The sequence below is a fragment of the Leopardus geoffroyi genome, chromosome X, assembly GCF_018350155.1.
Source record: "Leopardus geoffroyi isolate Oge1 chromosome X, O.geoffroyi_Oge1_pat1.0, whole genome shotgun sequence".
In the NCBI taxonomy this organism is placed as follows: Eukaryota; Metazoa; Chordata; class Mammalia; order Carnivora; family Felidae; genus Leopardus; species Leopardus geoffroyi.
Window position 1 is genome coordinate 124231101 of NC_059343.1, and position 22816 is coordinate 124253916.

General features: G+C 43.6%; 1 protein-coding gene across 3 annotated transcripts in view; it reads left to right on the forward strand.

Moving 5' to 3' along the window:
- The window catches only part of MTM1 (myotubularin 1), a 98090-nt gene that overhangs the window by 20450 nt on the left and 54824 nt on the right, over window positions 1–22816 (forward strand). For 2 of the 3 annotated variants that reach the window (XM_045473047.1, XM_045473048.1), the window contains exons 2-5: window positions 3098–3170; window positions 5531–5603; window positions 7401–7495; window positions 21010–21120. In XM_045473047.1, coding sequence (XP_045329003.1) covers window positions 3108–3170; window positions 5531–5603; window positions 7401–7495; window positions 21010–21120 — 342 coding nt within the window. In that variant the 5' untranslated portion in view covers window positions 3098–3107. The remainder of the gene's footprint in view (window positions 1–3097; window positions 3171–5530; window positions 5604–7400; window positions 7496–21009; window positions 21121–22816) is intronic. The other variant, XM_045473049.1, reaches the window with a different exon arrangement.

Below are 22816 nucleotides of genomic sequence, written 5' to 3' on the forward strand. Positions count from 1 at the left end.
GGCTCCAATAACTGTGCTCTCCAACATCGTGCTGTTCCAGCTTCTCTGCATTTCAGGGATCAATTGGAACCATTCAACAGAGAGGTTCACTGATGAGATTTTAAAGCGAACCTCATGGAACTGACCCATGTTACTTGGACCATTGGATTTCTCAGATTTGTGCTTGATCCAGCTTTTAATAGTAGTAGTTTCTGTGTAACTCTAAAAATGACTTTAGACGTATTACAGTTGACTCTTGAACAACTTGGGGGTTATGGGTATCAACCCCCCCATGCATTTAAAAAGCCACATATGGGTTTTGACTATGCAAAAGCTTAACTACTGCTACCCTACTGTTAATTTGGAAGCCTTATTGATAACATAAAGTTGATTAACATATTTTGTATGTTGTATATTATATATACTGTATTCTTGCAATAAAGTAAGCTAGAGAAAATATTAAGGGAGTCATAAGAGAAAATACATTTACAGTACTCACTTGACTGAAAAATCCGTGTGTGAGTGGACCCGCACTCTTCAAACCTGTGTTGTTTAAGGACGAACTGTATTTGATTCCTTACAAAAAATGTCCTAAATGGGCATATCTATAGAGCTAGAAAGCAGGTTTGTGGTAGCTTAGGGGCAGGGGGAATGGGGAGTGATACATGACTAATGGATACAGAGTTTCTCTGTGATGAGAATGTTCTAGAGTTGGTGGTGGTGATGGCTGCGCAATTCCAGATATACTAAAAACCAAGCAGCCACTTGGTTGTACGCTTGAAAGGGGTGAGTCATGTAGTGAGTTGTTGTATCTCAATAAGATAGTTAGAAACGAGGAGGAAATTTTCCTCTGTTGTATTTAATCCATTTTATTTTTATTTATTTTTTAAATGTTTATTTTTGAAAGAGAGAGTACGCACACACGCGCATGAGTTAGGGAGGGGCAGAGAACGGAGGGGAGGGAAGGACAGGGGATCTGAATCGGTGAGCCAGATGTAGGGCTTGAATTCATGAACCTCTAGATAATGACCCGAGCCAAAGTCAGATGGATGCTCAACCGATTGAACCACCCAGGCACCCCTGTATTTACTTCATTAAAAAAAATTTTTTTTAATGTTTATTTATTTTTGAGAGAGAGAGTGAGACAGAGCGTGAGTGGGGGAGGGGCAGAGACAGAGGGAGACACAGAATCGGAAGCAGGCTCCAGGCTCTGAGCTGTCAGCACAGAGCCCGATGTGGGGCTCGAACTCCTGGACTGCGAGATCATGACCTGAGCTGAAGTCAGACGCCCAACCGACTGAGCCACCCAGGCACCCCTACTTCATTTTAAATTGAAGTTTGTTTTTTTTTTTTAATGAGGACTGAATAAAATAGGAATACTCCTCTTTTCTTTTATGACTTACAAACATGAACAGGAAAGTGAAGACTGAATTGACTGTGTAACCCAGCATTTTAAATTTCTTATATTGACAGTAATAATTTAACTTTATTTGAAAACATTGACCTATATTAGTATTTTAAATATTACAGTATCTGATTATTAAAAAGTAATTTTATATCTAACTGGAGAAAATCCCCCAAGTACATAATCTTGTTTAGTGCGTAGAATAATTTCAGGGCAGAAAAATGTCTGACTTGCTCTTGCTAGTCTATCTCATCCATTCTGCTTCTCTGAGATAATGAGTTATTTTGCCTGGATTTGAACTTGAGGTTAGGTCTTTCAAAGCTATTTTTTTCTTAACTGTTTTATCTGCATTTCACTCATTTCAGAATTACACATTGATCTTTCTAAAAAGCTATTTCTAATTTTAGATTGTGCTACCTCTTAATACTTTCAGGTTTAAGTTTATAAAGAAGCATTTTATTTTGCCGTAATTACTTTCAAGCCTCAGGGTAGTTCTGTAGTTCCACCGTTGTAGGATTTGGTAAACCAGTAAACAAGCTCACCCCATTATGATGTTTCACAATATTGTGTATTTTGTACATAATCACTCATTGACCAAATAGGAGTGCCAAGTGTGTGCCAGGATGCAGCCATGACCCAGATGGACCCCATCCTTGCCTCTGGTGGCCTGAACTCCAGTGGGGGAAGCCTGGCAGTCGTAATCTTGGATGATTGTCCTCACGTAGCCATTCCTGCATCTTTATCCTGGTGGTTACCCTTACCTGCATCTTTGTCACCTCTCTTGGTCCTTGCTTCTTGACCGTAACCAGCACTGTGCAGCTACCACATCACTAGGTTTTGTGCCAAGGTGTGTTAATACTCGCCGTGCCAGGTTTTGTTAGTGAGTGGTTGCTTTTTTAATGAGCCTCACAAAAAGATCCCATAAATATCTGCAGCCCCCTAGTTGATGTGGTTCACCTCCCAGTGACTTCATGTGTATCTCTCTGTGTCATTCACTTTGAGAAGGAAAATAACTAAAGCATTGCTTAGTTTCCTACTGTGGCTGTAGTCTTCACAAATCTAAATCCTCGCATTAAAACGATATTGTGTGTTCTGAATACGATGCTTTCATTTAAATCTGAATTGTGATGAATATGCATTATTTAAATGAAGTATAAACTTTCCCTAGAAAACACTGATCAAATCAAATGTCGCTAATTTGATTTCCATCAAATCCATGCCACTTTAAATTGCCTCAATTTGGAGAAGACAGAATTTTTAAAGGCGAAATAAGTGTGAGGGTTCAGTTGTCTACCTTTTTTACTACTCTGCTTGGCTGCTTCTAAATTATCTGTAAAAATTAAGAAGTGTAGAGATTTGAGGCCTGTTGCACGATTACTAAACATGGTGTTTTTTTGAGATGACAATTTGAATGCTATGGATAACAATTCTGGGAGTATGTGTAATGTCTCCCACTGTGCTCCCCCAAGTACACTTAGCTGCCCTTTTCTTCCCCAGCTCCCTGTACCTTTGTTGGAGCTCTTCCACGTGACCTGTGCTGTGCTTAGTCCCTCGTGTGTCTCGTTCCCATTGGGGAGACTGCTATGGAAATGGGGCCTGGAGAGCAGAGTCCTTTGGTTTTCAGTTGCAATACTCCAATCATAGGTGCCTTATTGTTGGACATTGCATACAAATTCAGTTGATATTGAATGTTGTCTTTTTTGTTGTTGTTAGAGTTTCCAGAATGGCTTCTGCACCAACTTCTAAATATAATTCACACTCCTTGGAGAATGAGTCTATTAAGAGGGTAAGTTGTGTTTTCAGCTTTATTTGTGCCTCTTTTTCTGCATTTCTCTTCTTATATTTGCATACTAGGTGGTCATTTCAGGCTTATTGAATTATTAATTTCATTATTCATTCACATAGTGTGAATTCTTCAATATATGTGGTTTCATATGCTATCCTACCTTGTTCCAGAAAAGACAGAATGCCGTTTACATGTTAAGTTTTGCATTTGTAAATCCTTTCGTGGAACTCGAGCAGGCTGTTACACCTTCCTAAATATTGGCCTTATTTTCTAATTATGATAAAATGGTTGTATGACCGAAACAAATACAGCATTAAGAAAAAAATGTTCAAAGTATCAAGGAGAAAATTATGTCATTAGAGAGAGATTTTGAAACCTATATTGAAAGGAAGGGTTGAATTTAAAATAAGCTTTACTCATGGCTTTTTGAAGCTTTTGATACATTTACCAATTCTCCAGCTGAAACGTTGATTTACACCCCCGCCGGCAGTGTACTGGGTGCTGAAGCGATCAGAAGGAAGCCAACTAGTGTCTTTGAATTTGTAGCTCCCTGAATACTAATGAGGGTGACCTTTTTTTAAAAAAAAAAAAAAAAGTGTTTATTGTCCATTTGCTTTTCTTTTTTGAAGTGGCTGCTCGTGTCCTTTGCCTGTTTGCTTTTTCGGGTGTTTGAGGGATACTTTTCTATTGATTCATAAGTGTTCTTTACATATTGTGATAATCAGTTCTTTATAATATACAAGTCTTTTTCCTAGCTTATTATTGGCTTGTGATTATATTTGTGGCATTTTGATTTTGAAATACAGAGGTTTACATTTTTTTGTGTGTAATCACATCCCTCCGTCTTTTGTATTTCATATTTTCTGCTTTGGGTGTCATGTTTACAAGGACCTTTTTCATCCTCAAGATTATATAAGTTTTTATTGTGTTTTGGTATCGTTATGGTACAAGAAGCTGTTCTAAGCACAAGAGTTACTTCATGAAGCTAATTGTAAGTCCATGTGGAATGTGACTCTAATAGTGTATCCCATGTTAATCCCATGTTATCCTGTGTTAATCAAACATGTGTTTCCCTAATTTTGTGGTTGACTTCTACTTTCTTCACCTAGCCCAGAACTCTGGTCTTTAAAGGGTATAATGAATATCAATGCTTGTTACACCTGTGTTTAGTTAGTGAGAGGCAGCATTAAAGGGTGTTGATGATCTCTTTCTGGTCTTATCATTAGTGTAAGTTGTGCAGGTTTGCTCCCCATTGGGGAAGGCATTCCTGGCTGGGAGCAATCTGTCTTGCCCTCCTAGTTAAAATGCTTAGCTTACAAGCACTAACACGTGGAAAATTGGCTAGGAATTTTCACATTGTGCCTGAATAAAAATGATAAAACCATCAAAAATCCAGCAGAGCACCTAACTTTGACAGCTTGTATCTGACCTAAATACACAACTGACACTCCCCTTATTTCATAATACTTCACATCTGCACAGCCCTCGATAAGTCACCAAATGGTGCCTTGTGCATTTTGTGTCACCTCATCTCAAAAACCCTTTGAGAGAAGTATTACTAACTTTACACATGGAAAGTCATGCTGAAAAAGTCTTGTGCCTGAATAGATGTTAAGGATGTGGACATAGGCAGCGCATCCTTGGCATTGATTGGCGTGGACAGCTCAGTAAGGTTGGGGTCGACTGTGGGTGGCTAAACTGCTCAAGTTCAATTCATAGTTTAAGTCTCAACAACAGATGTTGGCGAGGATGCAGAGAAAGGGGAACCCAGTTACATACACACACGCAGCTTGCCATCAATATTCATTAGCTGTGTTAACTTTTAGTCTGTAAATAACATTAGCACACTTTTCAGTATTAATTTTTAAATACTGGGTCCAAGTGCTTTACAGTTAACAGCATTCAGGAAAGTGATAAAAAGTCAATATCAAGCATATTCTTTTTTTAAAAATTTTTAATGTTTATTTATTTTTGAGAGAGAGCGAGAGAGACAAAGCACAAATGGGGAGGGATGGAGAGAGAGGGAGACACAGAATCCGAAACAGGCTCCAGGCTCTGAGCTGTCCGTGCAGAGCCCAATGCGGGGCTCGAACCCATGGACGATGAGATCATGACCTGAGCCAAAGTCAGACACTCGACTGACTGAGCCACCCAGGTGCCCCAATATCAAGCATACTCTATAGACACACTTTGGCAGCTTTTTAAAAAATTTTAAATATTTAATCATCTAAATAATGGTAAACATCACTGTAATTTTTTTCTTTTTAAAAAGTATGTTTTTGGTTGGTTGTGTTCCAGGTTGCTTAAAAACCTGTGCAAATATAATGTCATTTCTTCTGATGCCCCTGTTTCATTTCCAGACTTCTAGGGATGGAGTTAATCGAGACCTCAGTGAGACTGTTCCTCGACTTCCAGGAGAAACTCGCATCACTGGTAAGGGCCCTATGAATTTAGGATTCACATAGTGTGATGAGCGTCCCAGCAGGGTCAGGTGGCTTCAGTCCCTCCTTCTCTTTTAGAAGTCACATTGAGATAAATAGGCTAGCTTTGTTTGAAAGTGTTAACATAAAGACCCTCTGCATTAGTTTCTTGATCAAAGAGTTCCTTCAAGAGTTTCGTGTGGTCCAGGATAGTGATATTTTCCCCTCTGTACCCAAGACTGAGAATTATTTTAGAAAAGTGGATTATCTCTTGAACGTCCTTGTTGGAGCCCTAAGCTCTCATGGTTTGAGGTTGTAAGAACAAAGTAATACTAAATTTTTCCAGCCTATGATGTGTGCTTTTTAAAATGATCAACCTAAAGACTTAACATCTAAGTAGTCTTCCTTTGAAATATAGGAGACCATATTGGTTTAAAATATCTTTCATTTGTCTGAAAACATTTGTAGTAATGTAGTAGTACATTTGTAGTAATGTTGATACAATATTTTGATTGTTTACTTATTTTTTTCATGATAAATTCATATTAAGGGGAAGGGATTTACTTTGGAAGGACCAGATCATTCTGGCTTAAGAATACAGAAGCATGTGACAGCTTCTAAGCCAAATGCTGATGTTGTGGGCATTCACATTTTGTATTGGGGTCAATACCCTCCCTCACCTCAGATCACCACATATTTGGTGGTGATACAGTTACCATTGTTTCAGGGAACCCTTTGGTTTGTTAACTAAGATCTGGGTTGTTTAGGTTAAATGGCTAAAATATGGTATTGATTAGATTAATGTCATAAGATATGGTCCCTTTGTGAATTGGTTAGCCGAGCACCATGAGAAACTATTCCACGTCCACAGACTTGCACACATAATCCTAGTCTTGAAAAGAAAACCAGTGGCATGTGTCCATCCCAATTTCTGGATAAGAGCAGAGAGGATAGCTTACTTTGGGCGGTCTTCCTCTATGAGCTTTTTGTGCTCTGTATCAGTCAGACGCTTAACCGAGGTAGTAATTTATTGAATTAGCATGAAGTAGCCTTACTGGGTATTTTTCATTTAGTACCCGTGGAGAAAGGGATTTCAAAGTAGTTAAAAAAAAAAAAAATTAAAACCCAGTACCACATTCAAGGACACCCTTGAAAGATAACAGAAGGATATTTTTATTATAATAAATTTACTCTCCTGATTTAGTCTCCCCTTATGTTTGAGTCTACTAAAGATGTACTATTCTTTTGGCCATCTGTTTTTTTAACACTTAAATAATTGAAGTGAATCAAGCTTAACACTCTTCTCTGGACTATTAGAAAGAATAGACTATAGAAATATTTCAACCACTGACATTCATTTATTAAAAACGTCATGATGTCGGTGTGATTAGAGGCTGGCAAACGGCAAATCCTGTCTGGTGGTTAGGCCATGAGACTGTCCTCCTCCATGAGTTGCCATCTTCTGGTTGAAGTAGCTCCGTAGTTACCTTTATAGCCACCTGGGGGGAGCAGTGGCTGTACCCTCCTTCACTTCTGCTCTCCAGCTTTTACCACCTTGCCCAAGCTGGTGACAGCATTTTGGTCAAGCTCAGGGGAGCAAAGCTGGTGCCTGGACGTGACGTGTGGCCCCTCTTGACCTAGCACGGTAATGTGGAAACATTGCTGGTGCTTGCTTTCGACTTTTCTGGTGATCTTTTTTTTTTTTATTGTAGTTATTCTTAGCCAAATAGTTTATATTAAATTAGTGCCATTTGTTGTGTATTTTGGTATATATTTCCATTATTTTAGGGTACTTTTTTTATCTTAATAGACAAAGAAGTTATTTACATATGTCCTTTCAATGGCCCCATTAAGGGAAGAGTTTACATCACAAATTATCGTCTTTATTTAAGAAGTTTGGAAACGGTAAGTAGAATCTAAGACCATAAAGATGACCCTAACTGTTAAAGATAATGCTAAACTTTCTCTCTTCTACCTTGCAAGACTGACTGTGGACCAGATTAACATGGGAATGCATTTGCTTCTCAGCTCTTAATTTTTGGCTTACGCAAAGCTCATTTAACACTAACACCTGTATATGTAGGAATAGAGTGAATTTAAAAAGAAGTTTTTATCCTGGGAAATACTGGGGAGGGGTTGGTAACTGGACCCATTTGCTAGCCTGGAGAAGTTGGTTAATATAGAACCGTGGTTCTTGACCAGAAGCACAGATGAGAACCACTTGTGCTGTTTAACAGACACCACAGATGTCCTGGATGTCCTGCATCAGAATGTCCATATCTGTAGTTCAGGTGTGGCTGTTATTTTTAAAACTTTACAGAGAAGGATGCTGATGTGAGTCTCTACTCTAGAACTTTCCTAGTGTTCAATTACAAAGTACCAGGTAGCAGTTTAGAACTAGGATGCCTATGGTATGGCTTAGTGCTGTTCTATCTTTTCATTCTAAGATGAAATGTTTGCCATAGCGTTTCAAGGAACGTTCTGCTGATGGAACAATGAAATAGAGACGAGGTGCTCTAGAAGGGAAGGGAAGAGTATAGCTGTTGTGGCTGACACAGAAGGACTTACAGTAGATAGGTTGTTGTCTAGGCCAGCCTGAAGGGGCAGCTGTATTTTGGGGGTGGACCAAGGGGGGAATAAATAGATAGATAGATAGATAGATAGATAGATCGGTTGGTCCAGGGTACATGGAAGAATAGCCTAACAGTGGTTTATACACAGGAGATGGTGAGACTGTTTGGAGGAGTCTAGCTTGTGTTTCATTGTTTTTACCCTATAATTTCTTCAGGACTGTGTTATTGATGCATTATCTTGATTGAATCAAGGCATATGACTGATGCTGACTAAGAAACATGGGCTGAATGGTGGTGGTACACTTAGGTGAGGTTATACACTGGTGTTAAAGGCTCATAGCCATCCAAGAAGGGTGGTCTCTAATGTCTTGCTGTGCAGGGCCCTTCCTCTGCAGCGTTTCTAATGCAGTACAATTGAACACCCAGAAAGCACATGTGTCCAACATGTGAAAAACAGCAAACCAGCCAATGTGCTAGACTACACAGGTGCGATTTGAAATGGTCTTAATCAACCAGGATTTGGGAGTGAAACTAATAATATAAAGTTTAACATAGGTAACATTTACTTCATACAAACCGGTTGTACCAATAAAGGGTGGAGGAGGTCTGTCTTAATAGTGGCTCAAGCTTATTTGATCCAGCAATTGGGCATGATTGATTAAAAAGTTAATATACCTGTAGGCTAAACTAACAAAACTATAATATAATAGCAAAATGAGACTGCAGTCCCATCTGAAGTGTCGTGTTCAGATCCAGGTGCCATGTTTTGAGAGGGACATTGGCAAACCAGCAAGGGTTCAGACAAAGGGAACAAGGCTTGTGAAGAGGCTGTAGTATGAGCGATGATTAAAATAAGCGTTGATGTTTCCTCTGAAGACCGAAGGGAGGCATGACAGAGCTACCTTGGAGTGTTTGGAGTGCCTTCTGTGGAGCAGGGATCAGACTCATTCTGTACAGCTCCCAAGGGGCAAATTGGGACAGATTGAGAGATTTTATGCTGATATATGCAAGAGTTGTCAAAAATGAGAATTAAAGCAAGTGTTACGGTGCCTTTCCCCTCTAAGAGTCTTGGCTCGTTGGGCTGCCACGCGTGCCCAGTTCCATTTCATGCTATCACTGATGATGAACTGGGGAAATTTTTTTTTTTAATTTTGTCTTTAATTTTGAGAGAGAGCATGGGAGGGCCAAAACAGGAGTGGGGAGAGAGAGAATCCCAAGCAGGCTTGGTACTGTCATGCAGAGCCCGATGAGGGGCTTGAACTCACAAACTGTGAGATCATGACCCAGGCAGAAACCAAGAGTCGGATGCTCAACCAACTAAGCCATCCAGGCGCTCCAAGTGGGGAGATTTTTTAAACTGGGGTGCCGTGACAGGATTGTATGATCTCAACTGCATAAACTATCCGTAGACAAGAGGCCAGAAGGAAATATAGCAAACGTCTTAGTACTTGGGGTATCTGGGGAGTGGAATTATACATGCTTTGTTTTGTCCCTTCCACTTGGAGTGAGCATGTATCACTTTTATAATTGGGAGAGCACTTAGCAAGCTTTATTTTGTTCTTATACAGCATCTTAAGAGGTGGGGATTAGCACCGAATGGGTGTACAAAATGCCCATTTGACACCAGCTACTAACTTTTTCCTCCTTCCACTGTTTCACATAAACCTTTTGACTAATTGGCTATAACATTTAGTCCAAGTATAAAAGTGGGAAGCTAATGGCATAAAACACCATATAAAAAAAGCCATGTAAGTGGTTCTGCAGAAGCCTCAAAGCATAGTCCTCATAGTGTTTCTCAAAGTCTAAATAAGAGCATCAGTTGTGGATTCTGCTGCAGACTGTGTGTTTGGCAAAGAGCTGTCCTCTCATGGGCATTTGGAAGCGGACACCTGTGTGTTTCAGGTATGTAAATACTGCAGTGGGAGTCAGCTGTCCCATTTGGTTGAGGTGTCAAGGGCAAGTTTCGTGCCCCACCCACCCCTGCACCGTCCCCTTCCCAAGGACGGTAGAAGCACAGTGGCTGTATCCTTAGATTGTCATCGTGGCCCTCCTTCATGACCTCCCCCTCCCCCACTGTCCCCTGCATGCTGCCTGCACAGTGATCCTCCGTGGAACGAGGCCAGCCAGCTTACTTCTCCATTCTATAACTCTCGTTGGCTCCCTATTGCCCATAGAATAAAATCTGCTGTCCTTTATATGGCATAAAAATCCTTGCAACTTCTCTTGCTTCAGTCCACACCACTCCTGCCCATACTGTTCTTAAACCACCTTCCCTTCTCCCAACACGCAAGGCCCTTCCATGCATCTGTGTGGATGCATTGCACGTGCTGTTCTCACTGTCCCCAGATGCTCTTTTCAGAAGCTGCTGTTTGTCCTTCAGAACCCACCTCAAAAATCACACCATCTTCGGAGCCTCCTCCAGCTCACGGTGAGGGACCCCCTCCCTCTTTGTGTCTCGGTAGCCTTTCCCCATGCCTCTCTGTTAGCATTTATTGCTGTGAGCCCTTCACTGGCCAACACTTCCTTTTTCCTTTTCGTGTTTGTTTCTCCTGAGCACTTGCTGCCACCTCCTATTTTATATATGTCACTGCTTCGTCTTGTTCCTTGGCTGTGTGAGGACAGGGATGCTTGTCTATCGCCCCGTGTCCCCTCTGCGCTTAGGGCCTGGCACATGGAAGGTGCCCAGTCGGGCTGTGCTGAATGAAGGAACTCTGGTGTTCTTTACTTGCTGCTATGTCTGTGGCCTTTACTAATGGTGCATCTGCTTGGTCCTGTGTGCCTAGCTAGCACGGTGCCCACTAGATAGTAGGCACTCAGTAAAAATGTATTCCGTGAGTGAACTCGGGAGGGAACAGGTTTCATTGCTGTGGTGTCTTTTTTTTTAAGTTTGTTTATTTTAAGAGAGAGAGCATGAGCAGGGGAGGGGCAGAGACCTGGGTCGGGGGGAGAATCCCAAGCAGGCTCCACACTCTCAGCATGGACCCTGACAAGGGGTTGGAACTCACGAACCGTGAGAGGTTTTGACCTCTCAAAACCAAGAGTCAGGGGCGCCTGGGTGGCTCAGTTGGTTGAGCGTCCGACTTCGGCTCAGGTCATGATCTCATGGTTTGTGAGTTTGGGCCCCGTGTCAGGCTCTGTGCTGACAGCTCAGAGCCTGGAGCCTACTTCGGATTCTGTGTCTCCTTCTCTCTCTGCCCCTCCCCCACATGTGCTCTGTCTCTCTCTGCCTCTTAAAAATAAAGAAAACTAATAAAAAAAATTTAAAAACCAAGAGTCAGGCACTCAACCAACTGGGCCACTCAGGCGCCCCTGTCACTGTGGTTTGACCTCAATGTAGGCCCCACTAAATCGTGGCATCTTGAATACCAACCTTGCTTCTGGAGTTTGGAAATTTCATAGTCCCCTTTTGACCTTGAGGGTGTTCAGGAATTTGGCTTGGGGTCGATCTTGTAACCACAGCAGGGACACTTTAGGCACATAATAGTCTATAATCAGTACACCACCATGGGGAAGACTGCTTCAGCTTCCCTTCCAGGAACACTGGGTTCAAGTGCTATAGTGGGTGAGAAAAGCAAAGTAACCCTTTGTTCACGTGCTCATACCTTTATTCCGGAACCTTCAGCAAGCAGCGTGGTGAACTAACACTGAACTTGGTGAACAACTCAAAAACAAGTAATTGGGGTGTAATATGACAAAGCCCGCACTGGTTGCATGATGCCACGAGGTTACGAGGGAGAGGGTGATTAACTGTGTGATGACTCATAGCATGCTTTGTAGAGGAGGTGATATTTGAACCGAGTCTTGACGAATGCTAACAATTTCCTGGACAGGAGGGAAGAGAGGGAGGAGCACATCAGGTAGAGAGTTTCCCTATCACTTGTATGACAATATGGAGAAGACCACATACTGTAAAACAGCTGAGTTGTCTGTTGGAGATGGAGGGGAGCAGGGTGGCAGGAGATGATACTGGAAAAAGGGTGCACCCCAACAGTCTCACAAGTCACGTGTCAGCGCCCACCTTCTGTGGACAACCACCTGGTGGATGTGGGTTTCTGGAAGGGATGTCAGGTTGCAGTGTGTCTGATGGATTATGGAAGGAGACTGGAGGGAGGGAGAGCAATGGAAAAGTCGGCTGTCCAGGTGAGCATCCCGGGCCTCACAAGGTCACCGTTGCGCCAGGAGGAGGCAACAGCGTGGAAGGTTCAGGAGAATAGGGTGGCCCTTTGGAGGCGGGAGTTGGAGGAAGGACCTCAGGTGGCAAATGATGCCTGTGATCCTTTGCCTTTGAAATGAACCTCACAGGAGAAGGAACATGCGTGAGAGAAGCCCCTGGGGCTCTCAGAACACGTGGACTTGATCACCATGCAACCACTGGGTGGAGATGTCTCTGAAGCAGTTGGAAGCGTGACTCTGAAACTTACAAAGTTGTTAGCAACATCAGTGTTGGTGAACACCGCATACATCCATGCGATTACCTGAGAAGAAGATGTAACAAGGACATGCGGGCTGTGGCGAGAACCCTGGGGAGCACGAGCATTCTTGGTGGGGGGGCGGGAAACGGGGGGAGTGCCAGCATAGAAGAGAAGCGGCAGTCTCAGCAGTAGAAAATGTGAGTGAAGGCTTTGGTGGAAGTCGGTATAGAAGAGAAAAGACTCAGGAAGGGAGCAGACCACGGACAGAATGCTGCAAGGCTCAGTGGGAGAAAGAATGAGCAAAGGCCACAGAGGGTGGTCATTAGGTCACTGGGAGCCCTGGTGGGAACCGATTCTGTGGAGATGCCAGTCTGATCGGCATCTCGCTCCTTCCACCTTCCAGGCCTCGGCACAGCGGGCTTGTCTGCAGTCTCCCTCCCCAGGGCTTCCCCTGCTCCCTGGCTGCAAAGAACTCCACTGCCTGCTGGCGATGCTCCTTCCCACACGCTGTCCCCATCTGGCCGCAACTGACAGGCAGAGCGATTCCCTGGTCATCCCTGGGCTTCCTTTGGTTTCGAGTGCCACCTGTCTTCTGGCCCCTTTCTCATTCCTTGCTGCCCGCTCGAGACCCCTTGCCTTTTCACCCACCATCCCAGATGCCTGGACCGAGGTGGGGGCCTTCAGCTCTGCCTCCCTCCCCAGTTCCTTCCTTCCTGGTGCTCTAGCTTCTCTGGGTGGCACTGCTTGTCTTCCAGTCATCCTGGGATCCCTGCCCCTCCCCTCCCTTCTCCATAGTCCTCTTCACGTGTGCTGTGCCCCACCTTAGTCCAAGGTCTTGTCCCAGTCTGCTGGTGGGGCTACACATCAGCTTCCCTACCCGCAGCCTCTCCCCACTCCCTTCTTTCTGGCTCCCAAAGACATCCCGATAGTCATGCCCTCCCCTTCCTCAGAGGCTCGGCTCCTTTCCTCCCTCATTTCCAGTGCCTTAGCCAGGGAATTAGGGGCACCTTTCCACCTCTGTCTGGTGTGCCCACTTTGCGCTCTGGCTCAAGTGCCCTACTCACTGTCCCCCGACTAAGCCCTGTGCTTTCTGTTCTGGACATGCGTTCAGGCCAGTTTTTTTCACCTAGAGCACGCATTCATCTCTACTAGAAAATTATTTTGGAATATTGAAGATAGAAAGTTTATAAAGAATACCCTAAACATCTACGGATCCTCCACCCAGCTGAAGAGACCCCATCTTCCCTTTGCTGCGGAGGTAATCCCTCTTGAAAGTTGGTATTTCTTGCTCCTGGTCACCCACACACCCCTTTCTAAACTAGAATGGACTACAGCGGATGCGTGGCAGCTAGACGAATACAGGGTTTGGGGCCTTCCAACTGAGCAGTGCTGATGAGATAAGAAACATGTTGTGCACACACCTTCCATTTTCTGATGGTTAAGTCAGAAATAGTGTATTCTTCCTGGATTAAATGCAAGGACAAATCTCTCTGAAAGGAACACAGTGATTCCATTCTCCAGGCAGAGTATTACCCAAAGATTCTTCAGTCCCATTTAAGACCCTCTATAAGGATATGGGACACACGTTTATCTTTACTTGGTAAATGTATTTCTTTGAGGGACTAGAAAAATGAGGTCCATTTCCTTAGCTTTTCGATGGTTTACCAGTCAGTGTACAGACAGGACTTGGAGAAGTGAGTTGAATGGATGGCGGTGTGTCCGTCAGAATCTGTCTCTCAAATACGCAGTTCTGAAATGAGCTTTGGGCAGGTGCTGGGTATCGTGCCAGCTGGAAGCTGGGTGTTTAACAAGAGTGGGAGCACTTCGGTTCTGTGGTCTTCGTCACTGGCTGCAACTGGAGGTGTAAGCCTCGGACACCACCCTTGCCTTGTGGTATGGACAGTCAGAGCCAAATATGTATTCTTTCCCAGAGGGAAGGCCCATCTCATTCATTACAAGGATGACTGACAAGGATTCCTATAATACTTTTCTTTTCAAGAAAGTCCATTGGAGGCTTTTCAAGATTCTTCTTTCTTGAGTTCCTCAGGCTAATAGATTTAGCACCTGTTTTTGTTTTAAGGGAGCTGAAATAATGCAAAAAAGACTGTAATAAAATATTCTCTTGTGTCTATAAGTAGGAAATTCAGCGGGAATGTGGGACCTGCGCTGTAGGTATTCTGCTAAACTTCAGTCTTGAATCCTCTTACACTGCTGCTGCAAAATGAATGCTGTCTTCGGTTAAAACAATGCCTGCTGCCACCTTCGGTTTCCTTGCCCCTTGTTGCCATATCATTCCCACTTTTCCAGTTCCCAAACTTGAGAGTCTATGGGCTACTGAACCCTGCTGTGCAAGTCCCATAGTAGATTTAATTCATTAGTCCCTTTACAAGTACAGGCTTTCAGACCTCAGGGTCTCCTTCCGCCTGGGCAGTTCTTTGGATTTCAGGTTGACTTTTTCCGTCCCCCACTGTGTCACTGACAAACCCTCCATGTTCTTTAGCGGACTGCCTCTCTTGTTCTGCTGAACAGGTAAAAGCCCTCCTCCTTGAGCTGCTTACCTGCCCCCCCCCCGCCACTACCCACTGATATCTGTCTGTTTTCACCCATCCTTTCCTCCTCTCATCTGAGAAGAAGGGACTAGTTGCGTTTTTGAAAACAAAATTCCTCTACTTGAGCCTTTTTTCCTTTGCTCTTTTACTTCCTCTGGAGTTTAGTGCCCCCTCAGTCATTCTCTGTCTTCCAGTTGTGGTGTCTGTTGGCTCCTTTGCCCCACCCGGCCCCACAGACCTGCTCACGTCTCTATGTCTTGGATCCCTGCTACCCCCCTGCCCCAACACTACCATCCTCTTTCTTCCCCTTCTTTAGGGGACTTCTTTAAAAATTAGTCCACACTCCCTGCTTCTACCTCCAGACTGTTAACTCCTTCGTGTTTTGTGGTCTGACTTCTGTTCCCTATTGAAAGTTCTCTTTCAGTGCTCAATTCCAAGTGGGCTTGGTTGAGTTCTCAGCTCCTTTTAAAAGTGTATTTATTTTGGTGGGGAGAGAGAGAGAGAGAGAGAGAGAGAGGCAGACAGCAAGAGAGAGCATAGGGGAGAGGCAGAGAGAGAGAGAGGGAGAGAGAGAATCCCAAGCAGGCTCTGCACTGTCAGCACAGAGCCCTATGTGGGGCTCAATCTCACAAACTGTGAGATCATGACCCGAGCCAAAATCAAGAGTCAGACATTTAACGGACTGAGCCACCCAGGCACCCTAAGCTCTCAACTCTTTAACTTCTGTGCAGTGACAGATATTGTTGACTACTCTTTCTTTCCTCTGTAATTTTCTCCATATTTCTTGGGTCTTCCCCCACTTCTGCCATTTTGCTTTTATTGCCACCCGTTTTTTCCTTCTTATTTCCTAAATATATATTGTCCCCAGAGTTTGCTTCTTTCTCAGCTGTCAGTTGCTCTCCAGTTCTATAGCTCTGGTCCTAATCTTTCATTCCTTATTTGTTGACCATTCGAGAGGCCTCTGTGTGTCGAGCACTGTGCCAGATGCTAGGATCCAGTGGTGTGCACAGCAGACACAGTCTCTCCCTCATGAAGCTTTAGTTTTGATGGGACTGCCAGGCATTAATCAGATACTCATACCAGGTATATGACAACAAGTTGTTGTGTTGCTTGTGAGTAGCACAGGCGTGCAGTTGTTTGAGAAGCCTGGGAAATTGTCCTGAGAAAATGATGTTTCACCCCTGATCTGAAGAATGAATGTGAAAAGAAAAGAAAGGAAAGAAAACAATGAATAGGAATTCCCTAGATGTTCGGCAGAGACTGGGTGGGAGACGATGGGCAGAGAGAACAGCCCGTGAGAGGCCCTGAGAGCAAAGGGAACACGGACCGATGAGCGAGCGGGTGGCTGGGTTGGTGGTGGGAAGAACGGCAAAGAGTGAACGGGAGGGAGAGGGGTTGGGGGCCAGATGGCCGAGACCTGGTAGATCCCGTTAAGGATGGAGGTGTTTGGAGTTGAGCAGTGAGAAGTTTTGGAAGCGCTTTAAGCAAAGGAATGATACAGCCTCAGACTGACTTTTGTAAGCGATCAGCTGTATGGAGGGCAGACTCTAAGGGGAGCAACGGTCCATGCAAAGAGGCTGCTGTGCCTATTCCAGTGGCCCAGAGAAGTTGCTGCTAGAAGTGGAGAGGGGTTGACGGACTCAAGATTGATTTAAGAGATAAACGTGGGAGACCGGATGAGGGATAACAGAAGGGGATGTCAAGGATGACTCCTAGGTTTCCAGCTTTTGTAACTGCGTGGATGGAGCACCAGCCACTGAGATGGGAAGACGTAATTGGGAGAGAGAAACATCACATGATTAGTTCTGGACGTTCTGAGTTCAAGGGGCCTTTGGAATCTCTCCCAGTTCTGTATTTCCAGCTGCCTCCTGGTTATCTATACTTGATTAATTTACCATAACCTCCAGCCCAGTGTATCTCAAAGTGACCATGTTAATCTTTCTCTAGAACCCCTTTTTGTGTTCTTTACGTCTCTTTGTGGGACCACATCTCTCGTCTGGGCCTAAATCTGAGTCATTGTTGATGCTTCTCCAGTGGCTCATTGTCTCCTCTTCTCAAAACACATTCCATGGATCCCATTCACCCCAATCCAAACCCTGGGGTGCTCCCCAGGGAATTCCCCTGCCATCCTTTTGTAAACCTGACCCGCTTGCTTTTTTTTTCCCCCTGCAAAATCCCCATACTTTCCCACATGTGTAGCTGATGTCACTGTTACCTATGTTTGGAAGGCAGATCTCCCAGCTGCTATCATTCCATCCTGTAAGGATCATTTTTCACATCACCATTGCCCCAGAACCTTCAGGAGACCCAACCGATAGGAAATTGTTTTGCTCTCCTCTGATCTCTCAGCCCATTTGTCTGGATGTGGGTGGTTTGCTTTGGTTTTTGTGGCTCTTGTACTTGCGGCCTGGTGGCATGGCTATTTGGGTACCTGTGTGTTCTCTCCCAGTCTGTGCCCTGGGCTCCGTGAGGGTGGTGCTTGCATATTGTCTCCGTGGCTCCTGGCATCCAGTGTGGCTTCTGTTACTCTGTACACACTTGAGAGAGACAGTAAATGCTTGCGTCTCTGCAGAGTTCGTGTTCTGTTTACTTCCCCACTATTTTAGATCCTTAAATGTATAGAATTTTGAGTTAGAACGGGCCTTTGAGAATTCTTAAATATTTAATGATATTTAGATAGTAACAACTCAGGTTTCTACAGAGTTAAGCTAATTTTCCTATTCCTGGATCTTCCAGTTTGGCCTGCTGGGTTATCTGATCTTGAACCTGTCTCTCGGGGAGAACATGGCAAGTAGCCTCATTAAACTATGGGTGTCTTTGGTCAGGAACTGGCTGGTTCTCCTCAGTGTCCTTTTTTCTGTTGGGTCAGAATAGTCAGAGCTATAGAGTTTCCTCCATACAAGGACAAAGGACAGTGAGGTCTCCTCTCACTTTAATTTTTTTTTACTTTTTTGGTTGCATTCTTGCTTCCTTGTTGATGTTAGAGTATGAGACTTTTATTTAGTATCTCATCTGTGTATTTTTAGATCTAACTGTAAGTTTGGTATTTAAGCATATAGTTGGACACTCCTAAATCTCAGTCTAAACAGACTGCCTGATCGTGTGCTTCTATTTTATGTTATTCTTAATTTTTTAAATATTTTTTATTTATTTTTGAGAGAGAGAGACAGAGGGAGACAGAGTGTGAGCCGGGGAGGGGCAGAGAGAGAGAGGGAAGACAGAGAATCCGAAGCAGGCTGCAGGCTCTGAGCTGTCAGCACAGAGCCTGATGGGCCTCGAACTCACAAACCACGAGATCATGACCTGAGCCGAAGTCGGACGCTTAACCAACAGAGGTGCTTCGGCACCCCTGATAGTTTTCAATAACTAGATTGTATGGAGAGGTAAATATGTTATAATATGCAGCTACAAATGTACAGTTACTGAGTACTGTCTCCTTTTCTCTAGGCACTTGGGTTTGAGTCATGTAGCGAGGTGTCTTTCCCCACGGCAACAACTATAACCTGCGTCCTTATGGGTACAAAGAGACCTCTAGCTGTTTGCAAGGGCGTACTGATCCACATTTGTAGAGCACAGTTATATCTTCCAAATGCTAAAATAGTCTTCGTGATCGTAATAATAACTTCCTTTGTTTTGTAGCTACCAAATGACAGGCACCATGCCAGGTGCTTAAGTCCGTGATCTTTAATCATCCCTACTTGACAGGAAAATGTGGCCAAGAGGTACCATCACTTGCCAAAGCCATTCAGCTAATAAATGCCAAAGCTCTACTTTGAACCAATTTTGTGCAACATAAGAGCTTGTGCTCTTTTCTCTACACTGTGATAACTGTGCTCTTACATTTCCTTTACCTTTTTATTTTGAAATAATTATGAACGCTCAAGAACTTGGAAAACTAGTACAATACCTATAGCCCCTCCAATAACTATGCTGCTTGATCACAACCAGGAAATTTATGGCACAATACAGTCGACTGAGACCCTGACTACTTGAATTTCACCCGTGTTTCATGCACTCATGTTTTCATGTTTCTGCATACAATCCTATGACATTTGATCCCATGTATCATGTAACCACGCACTAGCAATCAAGAAAAGCAGCCATTTTGCCAGTGTGAAAGAACTTCCTCATGCTGCCCCTGTATAGCCACACCCTACTTCCCCTCGACCCCTGACAACCACTCCTCTGTTCTCCATCTCTACAATTTGGTCACTTCAAGAATGTCCTAAGTCGACTCCTATAGTGTGTGACCTTTGGACATTGGCCTCATCCACTCAAGCATGATGCTCCGAAGAGCCTTCCAGGTTGGTGTGTGTGTCCATAGTTCATCCTTTTTTGTAGCTGGGTTGTATTCCATGGCATGGATGTACCACATTCTTAGACTTTTTGAATTTTTAGAACACCTATAAGCTGTATTCATATTTTATAAAGAAATTCTTAGTTTTTCTATTATATAAAGGAGAAGGATTGGAAGTAAAACTTCAGCTTTCCTTGTATCCCCCAAAAGGATATCTTCTAAAGAACGAAAATTCAGTGAGCACCTTTAAAACATTTTCTTTATTATCAAAGTAATCACCGCAATAAAGGAAGTATTGGATTTAAAAAACCTGTGTAGGTCTCCCTTTGTCCATGTTGTTTTTACGTTACTGTAGCCCGTGTAGTTTGTATGCTGCTGCTTCCCACGTAAGCTTATTTTTCCACCTACTGTAATTATTTTAGTAGCTGCATGCTTAGTCCATCACATTGACGAGTGGTAATTTTCTCCACCCCGATGTCCACCTCCGGCTCCATTGAGCATCTTCACGTATACAGTGTTCTTCCTGTCGTGCGATAGCTGGAGCCAAGCTCTTAAGAATGCTTAAGAGTCAGAAGGCAGGAGCATTTGGCTCTTTTGATGCGTGTTCCCAGAGCTTGGCTCAAATGTCAGCCCTTCCCCGTATTTCCTAAGCAAGCCACAGAAGCTTTTGAAAGCTTTGATTGCCATGTCAGGAACCGGGAGTAGTACGCCAGCATCTGGAATGGTTGTGAGGACAAAATCAGAAAGATGGTGTGCACGATGCCCCTGTACACCTGGCACAGGCGGGTTTCTCCGTGCATGGCGGCTGCCGTCGTCTCGTGATGCTTGTGGTGTGACTTCACTAATGTGGTTCTGTCTTGCCAGCAGTTGTATGGACCCCTCGCACCCAGCGGTGGGGAAGGAATGATGGAGAGGCACGGCTATGCACTCAGGCCCTTCTACTTCGTGAAGTGCGCCCCTGCCTAAGCTAGGCGCTCCTTCCAGATGTCTGGTTTCTAGCGTGGGGAATATAGACCTATGAATTTCGGCAGACAGAGTGAAGCAAGTGACGTAGCAGCAATCTGAATCAAGTGTTCTAGAACTTCAGAGGAAGGAGTGGTCAACTCTAATTAGGAAGCAATGCTTTGTTAGAGGTGATGTTTGCTGAGCCAGGGCTTGAGCCACGGGGAGAAGACATCTGGTAGTTGGGAAGGATAGAAGATCCGGGGCAAAGAGGACACTGTGCCGTGTTTGAGGACTGCTGAAGGTATTCACTTCGCCAGAGTGCAGAACGGTGTGGGAGAAAGGCCTGCAGAGACCAGGTGGATGTGACACCATGGGGCCCTTGAAATTGTGTGCCTGGGAGTTTAGTCTTTATTCTATAGGCGATGCAGAATGGCACATGTTTGGGGATGCATTTCGATTGCATAACTGGCTATTGTAATGCTCGCTCTTTCACATGTGATCTGTATCCTATTTTTGTTTATAAAAAGTGGTAAAAGGGCCAAGGTAAAATGCCCTAAAGCATATGTTCTTTTTTTAACAGACGTTTTTGATGTTTTAATGATACTGACAGAGATACTGACTTTTGCGTTTTTGTCCATTACAGGATTCTGCTCTAATACTTGATGTTCCTCTGGGTGTGATCTCCAGAATTGAAAAAATGGGAGGCGCGACAAGTAGAGGAGAAAATTCCTATGGTCTAGATATTACTTGTAAAGTAAGAGATTCAGTACTTTCTTGTGTGAAAAAAAGACACATTACTGTTGAATGATAAGTAAAGGTCAATGGGGGCTTAGAAAAAAATAATCAAAGACCCTTGTTCCTCTAAGGCCCTAGAAAGAATGGTTCTCCTCAGGATCAAGCTTCCAAAACCGCCTGGGGAAATAGTTCCTATGAAAGAGTCCTGCTGTTGTCAGCATGTGTGAGGACTAACACCTGTCCTTCTGTCAGCTTGACTGAATAGGAAGAAAACTTCATAGATAGAATTTTCACACTCTCTAGTCTTTGCCCGAGTCTGCTCCTGGTGTCCCTTTACGTGATGTGTTGCCAGCTGGACATCTTCACACCCTGAAAGGAAAGAGAAATGCAAGAGATTCTACCCTCTGTGAACAGGCTGCGCCTCTAACAACCTCTCTAACAGTGGTCTACCATGTTGCTTTGGCGTGGTGGGTGGCAGGGATTTAATGGTAACAAAATTCACTCAGCAGTAATAGTAACGCTTCAGTGAGCCTCTGTGTTAGTCCACACACGTGCTAGGTGCTTTCCGTTCAGTCCTCAGGGCAATGCTCGGAGATGGACAATGGTGTCTCCACTTTATAGTTGTGAAGCCTGAGCATAAGAAGAGTTAAGTAACTGAGCTAAGATCACCCAACAAATGGCAAGGTTGGGATCCAAATACAACGAGATGGTCATTTTGCAAACAACAGGATAAACCTTCTGGAAAGAAAACTTCCTTTCCAGGGATTAAGGATCAGAAGACTACAATCTGAATCGAGTAATAAAATAGAATAATAACAGAATAGAAGAGAATAATGGCCAATCCCAGAAAGAGCTAGAAGGGGTTTGGAGGTCATCTGTCCCAGTGGTTCTCACAGCTAGATCTGGAAGGTGTGGCCTTTGCTCAGGCACTTTGATTTCTTAAAACTAATCTCCTATGATTTTGTTTTGATTATGAATGTGGTACATTTGTTTTATTACCTCGAGTTTATAAAAGATGAAGACTAGTACACTCCATCACGAAGCAAAGGATTGTGTCACCATTAGACCTGAACTGAAATTCTCCGTCACTCCCCACCTTGGCTTTTTTTTTGTTTTTGTTTTTTGGGGGTTTTTTTTGGTGTTTTTCTTTAAGTTTAATTTAATGTTTTTAAATTTACATCCAAATTAGCATATAGTGCAACAATGATTTCAGGAGTAGATTCCTTAATTCCCCTTACCCATTTAGCCCATCCCCCCTCCCACAACCCCTCCAGTAACCCTCTGTTCTCCATATTTAAGAGTCTCTTCTGTGTTGTTCCCCTCCCTGTTTTTATATTATTTTTGCTTCCCTTCCCTTATGTTCATCTGTTTTGTCTCTTAAAGTCCTCATATGAGTGATGTCATATGATATTTGTCTTTCTCTGACTAATTTTGCTTAGCATAATACCCTCCAGTTCCATCCAAGTAGTTGCAAGTGGTTTTTGGTTTTTGTTTTAATCCAAGCTACCTTAAGTTCCTTATTTATGATCCCAGCTACTGTCTTCACTTTGGGGCCTAGAAATACAAGGATTTACTTTTAAGGAAGGTTTTTGCATTTTGCATAAAAGGATCCATGGGAGTATAGAGTTTCCTATTACAGTACTCAAGAGAAAATGGGGTTGCTCTATCGACAGTTTTGAAAGTGACTTTCATTCTGATAGAATTTTTTTAAAAGT